The sequence below is a fragment of the Aotus nancymaae genome, unplaced genomic scaffold (genome assembly GCF_030222135.1).
Source record: "Aotus nancymaae isolate 86718 unplaced genomic scaffold, 86718_ANA_hifiasm-v0.15.2.pri h1tg000040l, whole genome shotgun sequence".
NCBI classification, from domain to species: domain Eukaryota; kingdom Metazoa; phylum Chordata; class Mammalia; order Primates; family Aotidae; genus Aotus; species Aotus nancymaae.
In genome coordinates, this window is record NW_026988454.1 from 83,109,489 (window position 1) to 83,131,007 (window position 21,519).

The window sequence follows — 21,519 nt, forward strand, 5'->3', positions numbered from 1 at the left end:
CGAAGTCTAGCTTGGAAGCCTTGTTTCTTGCCATTCATGGCCACTAGGAGGCGCCAGCCTCCTACAGCACAATTTTTAAATACTGTATCCTAAACGCAGTGGCATTATGGTATACTTGTTTCCACCAAAAAGCAAACTTTAATTTGGGGGTATGTGCAGGAGAAAGATGCTACTATATGTGGGCCAATGACTGCCCACACATGGCCATGATGTGGCTTCAGGACATCTGTTCATGGAGCCACATCAGTCACGTACCAGTCTACATAAAGTGACACAACTACACATTTGCTGGGTATAATAGTGTCACTTATTTCCCCATGCCACAAAGAATGCCTCTTAAAGGAAACGGTTCAAGTTCAGTGGCAGAACACTAAACTCAGTTCTGTCTCAAAAATAACACGCTTTTATTTTTAGGTAATTGCTTGATAACGTGGTACTTTTGTTTGGTAGCAGAATGTTGGCATCAAGTACGTCCTGATTTTTAAAAGAAAAAAGTAAAACTGCATCTTTTCAGGTATTTCAGAGGAAAAAACTTTTAAAAGTTCTGTCTTCTAAGATTGTCAGCTGCAAATTTTTCTTACAACTCATCCATTTAAAGTAGGCTTAAGGAGAAAAAAAGTCCTATGTCCTCCTAGATCACTCTCTAGGGTATTCTTTTCTTCTATATCCTGAGATTCATATTGTTTTGTGATCTGGAGTCTAGGTTAGTAGCAGTAGTTTAAATTCTAAGTAAAGCAAAAATTACAGTCTTGACTCCTATCAACTAATAAGAGAGGAAGGGCTGGTGAAAGTAACACACCTGGAACAGAAAGCAGTCTCTCTTCCTTACCTTCCAGAAGCCTCTAGTACTCTGGGTATTAGATTACTCAGGAGATCCCTAGATTGCTTATCTAGCTGAGAAGAGGTAGGCTCTATAATGGACAGGTCTTAGAAAAACGTTGTGTTGGTAGCTATACTACAAACCCCCGGAAGCCGAAGTTTAGGAGTAACATCATGGTGGGGAGGGGAGGAGGTCTAGTTTCAGAGAATGAAATTTGCACCAGCGCACACACACCTTAGTTCTTCAGCGATACGTGATTGCTGATCTCTGCTCTTAGGAAATTCCAGTTTGTCTTTCACAAATATAAGGTAAAACAATGCAACTGATTTATTATATGCAACTATTTACTATCTTAAGTAACTTTTGCGATCTTATAATACTAATTACAACCATCAGCCCATTATATTTGGTCAAATTTTGCTCTCTATGGGGCAGTCCCCTATGATTAGACAACTAAGGCACTTTATTTTGCATCCTGAACTGTTTCCATTACACCGGAGTTGCTGTGGCTGTCTCCCAGTGCTGTATGTGTGCATAAATTGGGTGCAGCTGTTCGACAACTGTCAAACTTTCAATAACACACATTAGCCTTCAAAATACTCAGATATTTTTACCTGAAGAATGAGCAAAACATTGGGGGAAGGTTTTTTTTTTTTTTTTTCTTTCAATTTTTGAGGCTAGAATTTTATTTGAGCGTAGAAACAGAAGTCTTGTTTAAAATAAGAGAAACATCTGTGGTAAACAATTTCGTTTACCACTGATGTTTCTCTTATTTTAAACAAGACTTTAATAAAATGTGTCAAGCCTTTTTCATGAAAATTCTTCTACAATGTAATGCCTTCCAAAACTCATACTGAACATGATTGTACATTGATTGTTCAGTCATCATTATAAACCTAACATATATTGCTATACTTTCACAGACTATATAGCTCACGGAGGTACTTGCCCAAATTCAATAGCTCCAAACTACTAAAATTTTGTAGTTCTTTTATACCTGGGTTTTTTAAAATATAGTTTAATAGTTTGTCTATATCCTCCTTCTCTGTCAGCTGTATCTTCTTGGGACAGTTGGACTTGCCTCAGTAGCAGCCTTCTCATTATAGTTCCAGAAATCAGATAACCAAACTTGTTAAGAATATTTCTAGAGTAAAAGTAATTTTGTGGCATCTATGTCAGTTATTCCGAAGATACGTTGTATAGGTAATTTTGTTACATTTTAGATACTTGAAATCATCAGAAAAGGAAGTTCTAGATAAGTAAGATGTTAATCGTGTGGCATATTACAAATTACTGAGGAAATTGAATGTAAAATATATAGAAGAGTAAGGAAAATGAGTGTTAATTAGGCTGAGCAAAAGCCCGGAGGAACTTTCCAAACTCATCTGTGTTCAGTTATGTAAACAGTTTTCAAAGTATTCCTCTTATCTATGCTGTGTGTGAAAGTATACACTCACTTAAATATTATAGGAGCATGCACGGAGGATTTCAATAACATAAACACAAGTTATTGTTAGTTGAATATTAGTAAACATTTACAAACGTAAACTGAAATGTGATTATACAGTCTCAGTTTGGTGAACTGTGTAAGTCCAGTTTGGTAAAACCACACAGGGAGGCAATAATGAATCTTAGATTGATCGATTACAATGTGGATCAAAGCAGATATTCTTAGTAAGTGGTCAACTTGTCCTCAGTGCTTTAGAAAAGTGAATATCCATTTAGGTGTTATTGGAAACTTTTGAATATTACTAAGGCAAAAAGACTTTGGTGGCAGTTTTTGAGGCAGAGATTGTCTGATTGAGTATTTACATGACAGAGGAGAGGATAAGGTGTAGCTACAGAAGCTTGGCACTTATCTGTTTGAAGGCAGTTTTTATCAGAAACATACATGAGTCAGCAGAGTACATGTCAAATATCTAATTCCTTAAGTGGCACACTATAGTGTATTTCAATACTAAAATTCTCATTACAAGAAAATATTCCCATTATTTAAATACTTGTCTATATCTTTAATATGATACACAATTAAGACAATACCTATAGCATTTTGGAGTTTCAGCATATAGCATAGAGTAAGTGATGCCCTGAAAGAGTAAGCCTCAATGAATACTTAGTAATATGTTTAAGCATCTATCAATCACTGCCTCTGTACCGGGTACTAGTACTTGAAATGATGATGATGAAAGTTAGGAGAAAAATATTGGCTGCCTGAGCTGCCATTCATACCCCTTTCTTTAGTTTCTCTAGTGACGCATGCTTGTGAATTCCCTGGGTCTGGTCCAAGGTGCAACTTCTAGGTTTAGAAGTTTAGTGCAACTTGTAGGTTGAGACACCTGTTATGGACTGTATGTTTGTGTCCCACACCCACCCCTAAAAATGTCACACGTTGAATTTCTAACCCTCAGTTGTGATGGTATTTGGAAATGGGGCCTTTGGGAGGTAATTGAGGTTAAATGAGGCAATAAGGATGGGGCCCTCATGATGGGATTAGTGTTCTTTGAAGATTAAAAAAAAAAAGAGTGAGGAAGAGAGAATCTGCCCTCTCTCTCCCTCCCTCTCTCTCTCTCTCTCATTCTCACACTCTTCATGCTTGTGCACCAAAAAGAGGCCACAGGAGCACACAATGAGATGGCAGCCACCTTCAAGACAAGAGAAGAGGTCTCAGAATGAAACCTACCTTGATTTTGGACTCCCCAGCCTCCAGCATTGTACGAATTAAATGTCTGTTGTTTAAGCTCCCCCGTCTGTGGTGTTTTGTTATGGCAACTCACTAAAATACCACCTTACCTGTGGGTAAGCAAACCAGCCCATATTGGGATCATAAGTCATTTTGCCCACCATGTTCTCAACAGTTTAGCTAATTGGACCAAATCATCAGCTTTCAAACACAGAAAGGAAGAAGCAGGGAATTTCCCTCTCTAGATTTTATAAGTAGAAAAGAAAACCATCTGAGGGTGGCTGTCCCCCTTAGTTGAATAGTGAATTAATAAAAAAGTGTGGCCCAGCCACAGTGGCACTCACCTGTCATCCTAGCACTTTGGGAGGCCAAAGCAGAAGGATTCCTTGAGCCTAAGAGTTAGAGACCAGCCTAGGCAACAAAGCAAGATCATATCTCTACAAAAAAACTTTAAAAATTAGCCAGACATGATCTTACATGCCTGTAGTCCCACCTACTTAGGAGGCTGAGGCAGGAGGATCTTTTGAGTCTAGGAGGAAGGCTGCAGGGAGTCACGATCACTCCACTGTACTCTAGCCTGAGCAACAGAGCAAGATTCTGTATTGAATAAATAAAAATCAAAACTTGTGAATCTGCCTATAGATCAATGCTGTCTGAGGAGGACATGAGTTCACCACCGATTAGACCAAATCTCCTAAATATCTCTGAACCTAATGATTTGACTATTGAAAAAAGAGCAATGACCTTGTTGCAAAAATCCATTTATTAAAAAGACTCTTCTGTTAATTAAGATGTTTTTGCTGATCATTTTTAGTAAAAGTAGTTCTGTTAGAGCATCTTTTTTTAAAAAAATATATATATATATTTTTTTAGTTTTTTTGTTTGTTTCATTTTGTTTTTTTTTTTTAACTTTTTTTTTTTGTATTTTAGATTTTGGGGTACATGTGGAGAACAGGCAAAAGTGTTGCACAGGTACACACGTGGCAGTGTGATTTGCTGCCTTCCTCCCCTTCACCTATATCTGGCATTTCTCTCCATGCTATCTCTCCCCACCTCCCCACCCCCCACTGTCCCTCCCTTATTTCCCCCCAACAGACCCCAGTGGGTAGTGCTCCCCTCCCTGTGTCCGTGTGTTCTCATCGTTCAACAGCCTGACAGGTACTTTTAAAAATCAGTAGCCAAAATCATTTGTTATTGGGAAACCACATTAAAGAATAATGATGCTAATTCTAGGTTATTTACAGCTATAGAGCCACATTCCTGTAATGTCCAGTGCTTGCTTCAATTGCCTTATCCCAATATTCTTAATTAATAATCACAGTTTATGTTTGATGAGAGTAAATATTTGATTTACTAACATAAGGACAAAGACTTATGAGTAATTAAAATGGTCAACATTGGAGCAAAATACAAGACATACACTGTAATTCTTACAGTATGTAGCAAACTGAATAACTTATATAAGTTATGTTTCTGAATTAATTTTAATAACTAAACAATAAGGGGTGAAAAATTTTCTTATCATTGGACAACTACTTGCAGAGAATGCTACAGAAAGGGATTCAAACTTAAAGTATAGGGTTAAACTAGATAATCTTTTTTTTCTTTTCTTTTCTTTTCTTTTTTTTTTTTTTTTTTGAGATGGAGTTTTGCTCTTTGTTACCCAGACTGGAGAGTGGCATGATCTCAGCTCACTGCAACCTCTGCCTCCTGGGTTCAAGTAAGTCTCCTGCCTCAGCCTCCCAAGTAGCTGGAATTACAAGTGCACATCACCCACTCGGCTACATTTTTAGTAGAGACAGGGTTTTGCCATGTTGATCAGGCTGGTCTCGAACTCCTGACCTCAGTTGATCCACCCATCTCTGTCTCCCAAAGTGCTGGGATTACAGGCGTGAGCCACTGCACCCGGCCCAATGACCTTTTATAAACTCTTCTTATAGTCTCTTCTTATCCTGAGATTCTTTCTATGAAATAAGAATTTAAAAGAATTATTCAATCTACAAGTAAGAAGGGTAAAAATGTGTCCAGAACTCTGATCTTGGTTATTGCTATGGTCTGATTGTTTACATCCCCCTAAAGTTTATATGCAGAAACCTAACCCCAAAGGTGATGGTATTAAGAGGCAGGGTATGTAGGAGGTAATTAGGTCATGAGGGCTCCTGCCTCATAACTGGGATTAATTCTCTCATAGAAGGGGCTTGAGTAAGCTTGCGTGCCCCTTCCACCACATGAGGATACAACAAGAAGGTGCATCTATGAGGCATGGACCTTCATCAGACACTAAATCTACTGATGCCTTGATCTTGGACTTTCCAGGCTCCAGAACTGTGAACAATAAATTTCTGTCGTTTAAGAGTTCCCACTCTAAAGTATTTTGCTATAGCAGCCTAAATGGACTAAGACACTCAAACATTATTTAAATATTTTTCAAAATAAACATTGGATTAACTAAGAAGCATACCAAAAAGGAAAAAAATGTTAAGTTGCCTCTGCTCACACACATTTGTTTGAACAAGAAAAAACATAAATAAAATATGTTATTTAGATAAAGAGGAAATGCCACAATTTTAAATTTCAGTTGTTTTGAAAATGGTTATTTGAATTCCACCACTGGTAAGCTTCCCAAGACAATAAGTCAGTTCAGTCCTTTGCACACAGCAGATATCATGTATGCATGTAAGTATGTTTGTTTAGTTAAGTGAGTTCAGTCTAATTCTCAATTTCAAATCTGATAAACGTAAGAGAAAAAGTACATGAAGCAAAACTTTCTGGTTAATGCAATACATTTTGGTGTTCCTAAATAAGTTCCTAAATAAGTCATATAAGATTCATGATTCACTTGGAAAAGAAAAGTGCATGGCAAAAAAAAAAAAAAAAAAAACACCTCTCGCCAGGTGTACCGGTGCATGTGTGTTATCCCAGCTACTTGCAAGGTTGAGGTGGGAGAATCTCTTGAGCTCAGAAGTTCAAGACTGCAGTGAGCTGTAATTGTGCCACCTGGGCAACAGAGCAAGACTATTTATAAAAAAGAAAACAAGAAAAGAGCTCTACAAATTAAATAAGCTGAATTTTATATTTTTGAAAAGTATATTGAACAATGATTTTAAGAATTATATGTAAAATGAATATATACTCAGAATTCTTTAAGTACCAAACTATTTTATTAAGCACCCAAAGGTATTCTAAACTTACTCAAATCCTAGGAGTTATATTCAAAGAATCAAAGACAAAGATTGTGTGTGTGTGTGTGTGTATGTGTGTTTACAAGTGTGTAATATGCAACAATGACCTTGGAACATTTTTGTTTCCACAATCACATTGATGTTTCCCCCCCTAAAAATTGATCAACACTTTTGAGTCAATAGCCCTATTCCACTAGAAACAATAATAAAATCCTCCTCAGTGAAATGTGCTTAGAATTAAATCAAATGATTAAAAAAAATAAAATGGTAGTTAATACTTGCTGAAATCCTGCATATGAAACATATATGGCTGGGCATAGTGGCTCAAATTTGTAATCCCAACACTTTAATGCCAAAACAGAAGGATCATTTGAAGCCAGGAGTTTGAGACTAGGCTGGTCAATGTAGCAAGACTCCATCTCTACTTCAATTAAATAAAAAAATTAAAAAGCATATATACAGATACAGTAAGAGTTATAGCTAATTTAATTTTTAATTTTTGTGGAATTATTTTTAAGAGATTCACATTATAAAAGAATCTGCACTTTTACTGAATTTCTGCTGTTTTGAACACAGTTTACAAAATCATTAATTATAATCAATTATTTTTTCGCATACTAGCCAAGAGTATAACTCCCCATTATTAAAAAATAGATAAATTTAAACCCTGGCAGAATCAATGACTTGAGTGTGTCATGAGAGACGAAAATGTGGCCTTAGAAACTGTCAGAAAGAATAGACCAGACCAGAAATAAGGCCTGCAATTGTTGAATTTTAGGATGTACTTGATATAGGTCACTAAAACTCTTTAAACATAATGCCCTGAACTATTTCCCTTTTACAGCCTTTTAGCAAATATTTGTTTGTTCAAGAGATACGATTGAGTGCCCACTCTGTGTTTTGCCCCAGGGCAGTCACTGGACTCTGCTTACACTACATCATGGCCAGAAGGAGTGTTGCAGAATCTTCTTGTAAAAGTCATAGTCATAAATTTTATTCATTTTTAGGAAAGGACATATCTAAAATTACTAATCAGAGAATTTACCCTATAGTCCTCATACAAAAGCTGGATTTTGTCAAGAAGAAAAAGAGTTTCTTTCTTTGAAAAGATTACAGAATTATTTGTCCTAAAAATGTAGCACTTTATACATAGACGGTATAGCATAAAATGATGTGGCTTTCAACACATGATCATTCATAATTTGTGAAATGTCTTCCCTATGCATACATGAAAAGTCTATATTTTGAGTATTATTTAAATAAAAACGAGATCTTAAGATGTCTCAGCTTCCCTATTTCTTTTTTTTTTTTTTTTCTTTTTTTGAGATGGAGTTTCGCTCTTGTTACCCAGGCTGGAGTGCAATGGCGCGATCTCGGCTCACTGCAACCTCTGCCTCCTGGGTTCAGGCAATTCTCCTGCCTCAGCCTCCTGAGTAGCTGGGATTACAGGCACGCGCCACCATGCCCAGCTAATTTTTTGTATTTTTAGTAGAGACGGGGTTTCACCATGTTGACCAGGATGGTCTCGATCTCTTGACCTCGTGATCCACCCGTCTCGGCCTCCCAAAGTGCTGGGATTACAGGCGTGAGCCACCGCGCCCGGCTCAGCTTCCCTATTTCTAAACCAGGTTTATTTCATAGAACAAACTATTTATTCCACTTTTAAATAATACATATTGTAATTGTTATTTTTTAAAGCAGTAAAACAGTTAATAGTTTTGTTTATAATGCTTCCTTTTTCTTTTGATTTGTAATTCTTCAGAGAAAAAAAAAAAAAAAAAAAACTAAATGTCTCAGCCCCAACAGATAACACAATATAAACACTGAGGGCATGAGCTGAATGGATCCATCTCAGAGTAGTACAAATTGTGTTGTAACTTTTTGTTTCTATCCTGATACTAACTGTGTATCACCTTTATGCAATTTCACATTTAATACACAACCAGCATCCTATTAGATTCTTCTTAGAGTAGGACCCTGAGAATAAGTCCATTAGGAAATCGCATGTTATTTATAGTACCAGTTTGAAGTTTTAAAGTGTATCCAATTTTTAAGAAGGCAACAAAATTTTCCTAGAAATGCAACTCATCACCATGTAAAGAAGAGTATATACTTGGCATTGAAATGAACATCTAGTTTCAATATCTGTACCTACACTTTTTTTTTTTTTTTTTTTTTTTGAAATAGAGTCTGGCAGTTTCACCCAGGCTGGAGTGCAGTGGTGCGTCCTCGGCTCACTGCAACCTCTGACTCCCGGGTTCAAGCGATTCTCCTGCCTCAGCCTCCCAAGTAGCTGGGACTACAGGCACCCGCCACCACGCCGGCTAATTTTTGTATTTAGTAGAGACGGGGTTTCACTATGTTGGCCAGGATGGTCTTGAACTCCTGACCTCATGATCCGCCCACTTCGGGCTCCCAAAGTGCAGGGATTACAGGCTTGAGCCACTGCGTCCAGCCATCTGTATCTATACATTTTTTTAAATGGATGAAAATCTCCTGATTTTGAAAAATGTTGAAATGCTATTGATAGGGTTCAAGTCCAGGCATTACCTATGAAGTGCTCTCACTACAATAATCAGAGCCGGTTTTCTCTGTAATTCAGACGATACACCGCCCTGTTTCAGGTCTCTGTTAGCCATAAGCACAATTGGCGTCGTTTCCGTGAATCCAGAGGCAAATCTGGGCATATTTGAGGGGAGTGATGCGAACAGCAACGTTGTAGTCCTTCTGAACCCCGTGGACATCCACCCACTGGTGGCCTGAGTAGACGGCAATGATTTTGCGCTTCCAATTCTTTTTGTCTGGATCTTTCAGACGCAGATAAACCCCAGAACCGGTGGAGCCCGACTCAGCATCGCAGTATTGGTAAAGGAGATCACTGGATTCGTCGGACACACTGCAAAACCGATAGACCAACTGATCGGCCCTGTCGTTATCAAATCCTGAGAAGTGGATCATTCCACCAGGCATTTTCTTGATGGTTGGGCTGATTCCGAGTTCCATGTATTTCTTTTTGTGAGCTCGCTTCAGCTCCAGAAGAGCATAGTCATAGTCCAAGGCAGCGTCTCCCGAGCCGCCTCGCGCCCAGCCTTTTGGAATGTGGGTATTCTTGACCCGGGTCCACTGGAAGGAAGGTCTCCCTTCGGAAACCCTCTGACCCCGGCCAGACTGTTTTCTTCGTCTCCCACCCTTGGCTCTCTCCTGCAGATGCTCTCTGGTACCCTCTCTTCGGTCACCACCACTGGCTTCTCTCCTGCTCCTCTTAGAACCTCGACGTTTCTTGCCTCCACCTTTATTCCTCATCTTCAACAACCCTACCCTGAGCTTTTTACTCCCTTTGACATAGTCCCTTCCATCATGAACACAGTGGGCGGCAGTCAGAACGTGCTGAGGGGAAATGAGAATGCCGCTACAGCCAGTGGACAGCTTCACGGCTGTGCTGAAAGGGAAGTTGGTTAAGAACCTTTTGTCCAAGATGCTGAACCTGCTGTCGGTGCCATACACCTGTCTCTTTCTCCTAACAGATGCCCCCTTCGTGGTGATATTTTGAGTCGGCTCAAGGACCAAATCTTGAACTTTCACCCTGGTTAAGGTTCGGGTGCCATTCTCAAAGACAGTCTCATAGGAAAGGTAATTCTCCAATTCAGAAAGGCTGGGAGTTGGGAGTTCTTTCTGGCATTCAATGCCACACACTGTGTTTACCATCATCTTAGCATCTGCCTGAAATGCGGGGCTGGTGAGGTGGAAAGTCCTCTCACTGACAATCCGGGGTACCCTTCTCAAGTGCCACATGAAATCCTGTTCCATTTCAGATCCAGCAATGAGGGTCCACCCAGGGGTGAAAAATATCAACCAAAGTAGCATATTTTCCATTTTGCTCTTCTAATTTTGTCCTTAAAAATAGAAAAAGAGAGAGAAGGTTTACAATGTCTTCTTTTTGAATCCTAATCATCTATTTCATTTAGGCTTGGATCCTAAATGTACCTTCACCACAAAGATGTGTCCTTATTTTCACCTTACCTAGATTTTACTGAGATTAGATAAACACTGGTATGTGGGTTCACACAGACTTCCAAAATCAGTAAGTTGTTTTTCACCCAACCTTCCCTCCACCAGCCCTGATGCACCTCGCTTCCAGCCCGACCTGTCATCTCCACCTGTCATCTCCCGTAGCAGCACAGGGCCTGAGAGAGTAGAATAGGGCAGCAGGTTGGGATCCTCCGTCACCTAAGCCACACTCTTCTCCTTGGGTATCCTACAACTTTATATCTGGATGATTTAGAAATAAAGATAGCAGCAAATGTCCTGCAGTCTTTTCCCACATGTAGCTACTGAAAAGTAGGGATCATAACTTCATCTCTAGACTGTAATTGCCTAGCACAGAGCTCAAAAAGCTGCTCATTGGATCCAGTGAATGTCCATGAACCAGGATTTGCAGCCCAAGCTGATGTGAAGGTGCAATGCAAATGGCTGGATCATGTTTTAATGCAGTAGGAGTATCAGCAATAAATAAATTGGTTAATCTGCTGTTGATCAGCTTCAATTTTTATAAAACTCCTGGTCATAAAAAGAAAATATACATAACAGACCATGTTATGCTAAAGAAAAATGTACCATGCATTTTTAAAAAACAAAGTTATGCTTGAAACCACCATCTAAGCAAAGCAACATACAAAATGTCTTATGGTGAGACTTTACTGCATATTAAAATTATTTGTAAGAATTTATGAAATACAGGCTATGTTCTAGATTTGCCATTGGGGGGGACATGATAATGGTTAGATATCATCCCTTTTCACCATAGGTCTCACCATCTAAGACCAATGTTCTTGTGCTATTTAAATATTGTTAAAGGTGCCATACTTAATAAATTATATGATACCTCGTCTACTGTTCACATCTTCTTGCCCTCTTTTTCTCTTCTTGAGGCTCACTGGCAGGTACCTGTATCTATTTAGTGGAACTGATCTTTGCTTGGAGGTGGGGGTAGCAGGAGCACACTGGAGCAGCAATTTTGAATCTCTGTGTCGCTATTATTTGTGACACTATGCTCCAAGTCATTTTTAACTAATAGTTAAAATATCAAGACTTAATGGTTTGTACTTTGTATAAATCAGAGGCAATTCAACATTTGCTTATTCTTACAACAGCTTCATCCTCAATGCTTTCTGATAAGGTTTTCTTTCTTTTTTTTTTTTTGCATGGAAAAGAAAGCACATTCAGAATGTTAGCAATGACCCACAGACATTGTACCACAGAGCACATCCACAGGATGTGTGCACTGGCACAAAAGGCAAAAGTCAACCCTGGTGCAGAGTTCAATACTGGTATCCCTTAATACAACAGAATTTATTTTGCCATATATAAGTACAACAATTTTATTAACAAACTAAAACATTCTTTTGATCAAACAAAAATGTATGCTACATTAACCTATTTATTGTTTAAACATGATATATTAATGAAACATAACATAATTAATTTGAAACATTATACATTTGGAAATATTAAGCAGGCCGGTGTGGTAGCTCACACCTGTAATCCCAGCACTTTGGGAGGCTAAGATGGGAAGATCGCTTGAATCCAGGAGTTCAAGACCAGCCTGGGAAGCTACTCGAGAGGCTGAGGTGGGAGGATCCCTTGAACCCAGGAAGTCAAGGCTGCAGCAAGTCATGATCAGCAGCCTGGGCAACTAAGTGAGACCCTGTCTCAAAAAGAAGAGAAAAGGAAGGGAGAGGAGGGGAGGGGAGGGGAGAGGAGAGGGAAATCTGTACTCATTCACAATATTTTCTAATCATCAGCACTGCAAAGCAGTAATTACAACAGCAAGAATTTTGTAGAGCCACTTAGTATTTTATTTTGTCTTCTATGCAATTTTTCACAATCAGTATTTCATCAAGTTTATTTAATCAGATCAAACTGAAAAAGGCTCACAACTCAATAACTCTACTGAGCTCTTGAAATTGTAGTTCCCAGGATGAAAATTTATTTCCTTGGCTGAAAAAAAAAAGTGAAAATTGAAGAGTTATTTTCTGCCACTTAGCTTATCAACAAACCAAAATAGATTAAAATGATATATATCATTATGCATATTTTTAAATCTACTTGATTCTCAGCAAAATTTCAAACGACAGAGTTGTTTTGGTGTGGGAAACTTTTAAGTTGCTTTTCACTTAGCTCTTTATGACAACAACCATCTACTGTGTACTTAATGTATGTTTACATCAAAGCTTGAAAGTCAGCCAAATATCCATGTCAAGTAAGCCGAATATCCATGCTATATATCTTAACGCTTGAAACTAGTGATCTGAGGAGGAATAAACATGTGAAAGGCATTCCTGGGCAAAATAAAGGACATCTTAATAGTGGTACTGTGATATTGTTTTCCCCGGTTAGGTTTATCCTGAGCCATAATTCTGTAGCCAGACTTTTAAGAAAGCCTCATCAAAGTTAAATTGTATCTAAGTATAATTTTATTTCTGGCTATATAGATGACACTGGTTTATAAAGCTATTATTCTTGTCAAAGGCCTTGGCCAGTACTTTGGAAATTTCCAATGCCATTAGTCCCTTTGAAACCATGATTGGTACAAAGCAATGATTTGATTTACCTAATGATAATACCAATGATATAGTCATGGTTTTCCTGCTGTGTGTTCATGTTCACATTCTCACAGCTGTTACAAATGGTGGTTGAGAGCCCAAACCTTGGTTGCTCACCAAAAGGAAACACCAGAGTGGGGGTTCTCAAAGGACAATCCCTAAACTAGTAGCTTCAGCATTACCTGGGAACTTGTTAAAAATAATAATTCTCAGGGCCTGTCCCAGAACTACTGTTAGAAACTCTCGTGAAAGGGTGGTGGAGAGTGGTCCCAGCTAGGTCTAACCAGCCCTCCAGATGATTCTGACACTCAGTAAAGTTTAAGAACCACTACAGTAGCCAAGGTTCTGGTGTAGCAGCATGAGCCGTACCCCAGAAGGTGGTCTTTCCAAGGATGATAGCTTACCTGGGTTTTAAATGCCATCTGCTTCATCTTTGTGTACACAATTAATTTATTCTGACTTTACTCTTTTAGTATGTTAGCAACTGACAACATCAAATCACTCAGTCAATGGATAAAGAACAAACATATCTTTATTTATTTTTATTTTTATTTATTTGATTTTTTGAGATGTGGTCTGGCTGTCACTCAAGCTAGAGTGCAGTGGTGTGATCCTAGCTCACGCCACTGCACTCCATAATGCATCATATGTCTCAAAAAATGAAATTCATAAGGTTTATATGTAATGCCTATAATATCTCATACTACAGATCATACAATGGTATTGGTTCACCAGCCCTGCCTGGTGCCCTTTGAGGGAGCTCTGTGCAGTACACCACAGGAATAAAAGCCATGCCCACTTGTACACGTGGGCATGGGAAGGGCAGAGCTTTGTAATATGACCTCAGAATCACAGTAATCAGAGGACATGAATTTAGCCTAATTTGGCCTGTAATTTAAAATTGGGCAAATGTTTAAGGACACTTTCTTTTGGAAAATCTAAGTTTGTCTTGTGGTAAAATGTCAATGTGGCATAAATGATAGCTCTTACTGATACAGCTAACCACAGTTTGTTCAGTGGACACATCTGGATACGCCCGTTATCCAAAAAGCACTAACTCATTGATCTAAAAAGACACGGTCCCAATTGATGGGGCAGCTACAATATTTTTAAAGTCTAACGTCCCTTGTCTTCTCCATCCCCCTCATTATTCCTGTCTTCCAAAATAATTGTGACCTTCACTGTCAATTTCCAGATGGCTTGGGTTTGGGACTTCAAATTCCAAATTTGGCTAATGAAAGTGAAGTTGCAGTCATTGCTCTCCACCGCTGTGAGTCAGCATGGATCCTGAAGGCAGATAGAGTAGAAGGGAATTAAGGAAGAAGTAAGAATGTCTGTGTACGTAAACCAACTCTTACTGATGGAAGAGATGTAATTACACATCTGTACCCAGTCTATTAACAGAAGTGACCACACTGAACTACGAGATCACTTACTATTAGCCTTTTGTTATCTGTTTATAGTTTCTTAGAAATGTGATTGCTGACAGTGTTGAGAGTATTTGTGTACCTAAACCAGCATGGTGGTTATGAGTGCAGTCCAAGGAGTGAGAAGACTTGGGTTCAACTCCCATCTTCACCACTTATCAGGCATGTGCATGTGGGAAGTTCATTAACCCGCGATGTTTCACTTTCCTCATCTGCAAAGTGGGGATAATATTATAGTAATTTCTACTTCATAACATTGTTGTGGAGATTAAATGAGATGATATATGCAAAGAATTACTACTGAGCCCAGAGGATAGTAAGCAGTTAATACATGTTATTTTATAATTATTATTCTACCTTAATTGGTGAATTTATATCACTTCACAACAGGTTATTATATAAACCAAAATTAGAGACCTTGTAGCTGTCTAAAATGTCCATTTTACAGTCAAATATTTTTATTTAAGGATAGTTTCCAACTCACTCTAAAATTGCCTTCTTTGTTTTGTTTGTTTTTTTTTTTTTGTACAAGGACAGCTTCACTTTAGAGACTTCCCAAATGAATGCTTTCCTAATTACTCATTTCTATGAATATCCATGGCTCTGTAATATATTTTTTCTTGTTGCTATTAAACTTAAGTGTGATGAAACACTACGCGCCACAAAACACTTAAATTGCATTTTCTGTGTCTTATTTATAGCCTGGATCTACACTGGGAATTTTGGAACTGCATCAGAGCCTCGGCCTAAAAAGAAACAAGAGTCTATGTCAACATAATTACTCTAAGGGAGTGATTTACAATGAAAGAAAAACTCCCCTTTCTGAGTGAGTCTATCTAGAGTATATAGAATCCTATGATGAAACGACATAATTACACCTTAAGGCTCAGTTTCTCTTTTGTATTTCATTTTTTACCCTATAAGTTTATATTCCAGCTTAGATAGAGCAGGTAAAGTAATGAAAGATTAGATGGCTGTCCACTATATTAATATTTCAAATCAATTTTTTTCTTGTCTATGAGAAAGCAAAGATGCTGACTTACCATGCAGGACCTGCACAGCTTTCCTTCACCAGGTGACAGATTCACAATTGCTCACGCTTTTCTTTTCACCTGGTTCCTTGTAATGTCTAGTGAGGTACTTGTCCATATTTATGTAAATAGTATGTTGCCATGGACACAACTTTGCATTGATCCCTCAAACAATTCCTGGGAGGCTGCTGTGGGTCAGGAACTACTCAGTCATATCAGTGACCCTGCAGGACCAACACCACCCTCTACTTTAGCGTGTGTGTTAGGACACACCAATGATCGCATGACCACCTTTTGAAACCTGGCTGTCCTCTAGCTAGCCATCTGCAATCCCAACCACCTGTCCTTCCCAACACCACTGGCTTTGCTTCCTTGCATATCTAGATGTGAAGACATGCTCTCATCTCTTCCTCTACTTTCATCCTTCACCTACTCAGGGTTGACACACAACAGGGAGACACTGGGGCCTGGCCAAATGCTTCTGAATAACTGCAGCAAGAAGTGGCTTAGGCAAAAGGCCGCAGCAGGAGAGGAGGACAGTTACAAGTGACAGTAAACAGGAGTAAAGCAAGCACCAAAGAAAGCGGTTATGTTTTGGATGACAGTTGTAAAAACTTTTCATAGTCAATTTTACTTTGGGGGAACAGATGCTGAGGAGAAGGAGTATCTTATGAAATCTAATTCCTGACCCACTGAAGCGCTCCCTGACAGCCGTACTTCATGGAGGCAACGTTTAAGTTAGAAAGTGTATGAGAAAATAGCAGTGTCTGTAACGTAATAAAAGTGGACAGTAAGAACCAGGGTGTTTCAATGACTATGGGGGCAGTGGGCTTTGAAGCCAAATCAACTTAAGTATAGTTGCCACCTGTTACACTGTGATCTTGTGAAGGTCACCTAATCTCTCCAAACATTATTTCCCACATTTATTAGATATGGATAATATTTTAGAATATTTTTCTGGGAAACTAATATGATAAGCACAATGCCCAGAGCACAGTAAGCACTCAACGAAGATTAAAGCAAATGTTATGAATATCAAACAGAAGGAGCCAACACTCAGGTAGATATTAACAAGGTGTTTCATATATCTCTAACTGCCTCACTGTGTGCTAAATATCCTCATCCCCAGGACCTGTGAATATTTGCCACACACAGGAAAAGGGACTTTACAAATGTGATTACGTTAAGGATTTTAAGATGAAGAGTTTACTCTGGGTTATCCAGGTGGGTTTAATGCAATCACAGGGGCCCATATAAGAAGGAGGCAGACAGGTTAAGAGTGAGAAGAGTTGCCAGATGGAAGCCGACGCCAGAGTGATCCAGGACCATGAACTGAGGAATGTGAGTGGCCTCTAGATGCTGAAAAAGGTAAGGAAAAAGTATTTCCTAGAACTTCCAGAAGGAGAAATATAAATGAAAATGTGTTATTTTAAGAAAAAAAGGTGCAGAAATGCAATTTTAAAACTAAAAACAGAAGATCATGATAAAACTTTAGATGTCTGATCTCCAGATGCATAAGATAATAAATTTGTGTTGTTTTAAGCCACTAAGTTTTTGGTAATTTGTTACAGTAGTAATAGGAAACAAATATAAAGGTGAGAATCGCATTTTTACAACGGTCTACCTGACTGCTTAGAAAAAAAAGAAGTAGTAGGGAGTGGCTGCGCACTGTGGCTCACACCTGGAATCCCAGCCATTTGGGAGGCTGAGGTGGGTGGATCACTTGAGGTAAGGAGTTCCAGACCAGCCTGGCCAACATGGTAAAAACTCATCTCTACTAAAAACACAAAAATTAGCCAGGAGTGGTGGCGCACATCTGTAATCCCAGCTACTAGGGAGGCTAAGGCAAGATAATTGTTTGGGAGGCAGAGGTTGCAGTAAGCCAAGATCAAACCCCGACACTCTAGCCTGGGCAACAGAGCGAGACGCCGACAAAAAAAAAAAGAGAGAGAGAGAGAGAAGTACGGAGTGATTAAAAAGTAGAAAAGGGCCAGGTGTGGCAGCTCACACCTGTAATCCTAGCACTTTGGTAGGCTGAGTTGGGAGGATCACCTTAGCTGGGAAGTCGAGGCTGCAGTGAGCTGTGATTGTGCCACTGCACTCCAGCCTAAGCAACTAGAATGAGACAGGACAACCTTGTCTGATAAAAAAAAGTGAAAAAGAATATTTGCTTCTAGGACTTAAAACATAAATGAAAATGTGTTATTTTAAGAAAAAATATACAGAAATGCAATTTTAAAACTAAAAACAGATGATCACAATAAAGCTTCATGGTGGTAGGATGCAATATTGCTAGAGAAAAACAAGAATTAGAACAGGGTAGATAAATTTGTCTATTCGATAAATGCATACCAGGCGCTAATGATGCTCTGCCATGCATCATTTCAAAGCCTTTTTAAAGAATTGCTCTGATAGTCCTTAACTATTGAGTTGGACTAGAACATTTTTAAGATTTCTTCCATCTTTAAAGTTCTAGAGTAAACCGCAAATGAGAAAAAAACAAGTAATTACTCATCAATGCTTCTCAGGAACGTTCAATTCCTAGTCATCAGGGAGGAACTTGCCTGTTATTCATGTTGCTACCACTAGATGGCAAAGTTAGCCTAGTAATGGCAAATCTAAGGCCGCTATTTAACCTGTTTACATTTACTCAGCTGTGAAATAGATTTTATTTTAAAAGCATGTAAGATTCAGCAGAGATAAAACTTTTAAGTGGCTAATAATATACTAAATGGCTGTGACATATGGAGTTTATTACATTTAGAAAACCCACCTACAGGCCACAGAGCCCATCCCACTGAACTGAGGGTTGATAATGCTGTCTACAGCCAGACAATTTTCTGGCAGAGAGTTTTTCAAAAACAGTTGTGGTGCCAGCACACTTCCAGCATGACCTACAGCACTGCGAACTAGTCTCCCAAACGTGCTGCAATTTATCAACTTATTTCAATGCTAAGGAAAATCTCAAACCTGCCAAATATTTCACATATGTTTATCAAATACCTTATAATCCATTACTACAGGATAAGCTCTCCACTGATTCTAGGCCGAGAATAAATGGTAAGAAAGTTCATTGACAATGGGCCAATTTCTATTCAAAATATCATACCATAGCACTATTTTCAAGTTTAGTTTCATAAATAGGGACCAAAAAAATGTCTGCTTAAAAAGTTTGGCAGTACTCGAGGGACAGGAAGATGGTAAAGTTACACAGTTGATTATTTTACAGTAACCCACAACTTCTGTTTCTCATCACAATAAAAAACAAAACCTCTCTTTGTTTTGGGGCTATTTTTCCAGGACCTGTACATCTCAATTTCTGCAATTCCTGCAATGCTAGGGGTAAATCTAATTTGGGATGAATGACACTAAAGGAACCCCAAGAGAGCGCTCATATTTTGCCTTATGAAGTGCACAGCAAATGGCTCTAGACTTATCTGTATTTTTAGAGTTGGCTTTGAAAGCAAAGAATAGCTCTGAATAGGTATGCTACTTTTCAGGCTTTAAAGCATCTGTCATCACATGTTTTTAGCTAACCCACATCAGTTTTACCTATACGAAGCTTAGCATACATACTACTAACTTTACTGTTTCCTAACTTCTCCATCTCAGATTTCTCATCTGCAAAGTTAACTCAGTGCTAAGGGAAGGTAGCTCCATCCTCCCAAATTTCTGAGTCTGATCCTACTGTTAAAAGGCAATATGCTTGTTGGATATTTGAGCATTGGGCAGAAGAAAATAATTTACCCAATGGTGAAAATTAACTCACACTAGCAAAATTGTTTATTTTAACATATAATGAGTACATACCAAGTGCCGAGTATATGCTAAACAATCTCACATTTAAAATGTGAAAAAGCTTCTTAAAAGCACACAGGCTTCTCAGCTATCTGAAAGAAAAGTGGGGGAGAGTGTCCGTGTCCACCACTTCTCCCATTAAAGGAACTCCTCTAATATTTCTTAATAAAAATAAAATTCCATATGATACTTGGCCACTACTTTCAAGCCTGCATGTCTTATTTGGCAGGGACTTTAACTTTCTCTCTTCTAAATTATAAAGCAGATTCTAGGTATAATTCTCCAGCCAGCAAAATACGACTTTTATAATCCGTGGAGACAAATATATTTTGGATAAAATAAGAACGAATTTCAGAAGTTGGAAGGGTTAATAAAGGGCGAAAGCCCCCTAGACACAGCACGAAGCTTCTTTTCAAATCAACGACAGTGTAAAAATGTCAGAGCAATCAAGCGGGAGTGTTTCTACAACTTTTTTTTTTTTTAAAGACATCTGAGCTGGTAGTGACAAAATCTCTCCAACTTTTTTAAAAAAACCTTTTATTATAGAAAATTTCAAGGCTACACAAAAGCACAGAGAAAAGTATTAAAAGTCGAGAGAAAAGCGTAACCCTCTTGTGCACCTCACCAGCTTCAACTATTGTCAATATTTTACCAATATTGTTTCATCCACCCTCACCACCCCACACGCTTTTTTTTTCCAACTAGAATATTTCAAAGCAAGTCAAAAAACTTTTCTATTTCATTTTGCCTCATTTTCTAAACGTTTTCCAATGCTCTTTTTGCTGACCCCTGCAACCAAGTTTGTAAAAGGGCAGAGGGGAGAGGCTAGCTTTCATAGTAACCCTGCCAAAGAGACTTTCCAGGAATGCGTTTTACACCTTTCTCAATGGCATCTGTTAACAATCATAAAAATAAAGAGGGTCTCCTCTGGTACTGCTTAAGCAAAAAGAATTCCATTTATATTCCAATGCAAACATTGTTGCTGCTAATATTAAACTGTGCAGAGGCCGGCACACAGAATTGTCTACGGGAAGGGTGGTTAGTTTCTTTGAGGACAGAAAGAAAGTGCCAAGTTTGATCCTTTTCTTCAGAGCCCTTCAAAGAAGCTCTCCTCCGGTAGATCCTGCCTTTCTCAGGGAAACTTTCAAGTTCTAAGGTCTTGCCCTGTTGGGGGAGCTTCACCTTTACCTGCGAGGCTGGTTCCTTCCCGAGGGCACTGTCAGCTGAGATCAGAGCTCGAGAGGAGGCGGGCGGGGACGCTGTAGCGGGAGCCTCGCAGCCAGCCAGAGCCGCAGGCCGCTCCGCCAGCGCCAGGCCACAGCACCCGGAGCCCGCAGCCCAGACTGCTGAGGAGGAGATTGCTGCGCCGCGCCGTGGCCGGGAGATGGGAGGGGAAAGGGGGCGATGACGCGGGGTGGGCGCGGTGGGATGGGGGGAAGTCGAGGGGGAGGAGGTGGGCAGAGGAGACTCAGAGGGAGCGCGGAGAGGGGATTTCCCTGGAGGAACGGGGCGGACCTGGCAGCGTCTCGCCCCAGCATTTCTGCCCCCAAGCTGAATTAAGCATTAGGAAAAATTCATGAGTAGGTTCACAGGAGATGCAGGTCCCTGTGAGAGTATGCACTCCTTTAATAGTCTCAGGAGTTGTTCAGTTAGAGTCTCATTCCCCGCTGCTTGCTGTTGAGACCCCAGCTGTCTAGAAGAACGGAGGGCGTCTCCCCAACCCTACCTCAAGCCAGTCTCCACCGGAGACCTCGCTTCTCTGGATGCACAAGCCGCAGGGTCACCCCAAGTTGCACCAGCGCCAAGCTAGAGGGCCGCCTCTAGCCCAGGGTTCCCAAGGGCTCCCATTCTAAACACCAGGATGGGAACCCCAGGCTGCGACGCCTGGACCCCAGGGAGCATCCTGCGCTGCCTCCAGGGGGAGCGCGTCAGTTTCCATCTGCAGGGAAAACTCTAGTTTTCTTCTTTGGGCAAGTAAA

General features: G+C 39.5%; 1 protein-coding gene across 1 annotated transcript; it reads right to left on the minus strand.

Moving 5' to 3' along the window:
* Positions 1-6,559: 6,559 nt before the first annotated feature.
* PRSS35 (serine protease 35) lies at positions 6,560-20,823 on the minus strand. Its single transcript, XM_012468830.2, has 2 exons — positions 20,729-20,823; positions 6,560-10,575 (listed from the first exon to the last, which is right to left on the minus strand). Exon 2 carries the CDS (start codon positions 10,553-10,555, stop codon positions 9,314-9,316), a length of 1,242 nt encoding a protein of 413 aa, XP_012324253.1. The 5' UTR covers positions 10,556-10,575; positions 20,729-20,823; the 3' UTR covers positions 6,560-9,313.
* Between the last annotated feature and the right edge of the window lie 696 nt (positions 20,824-21,519).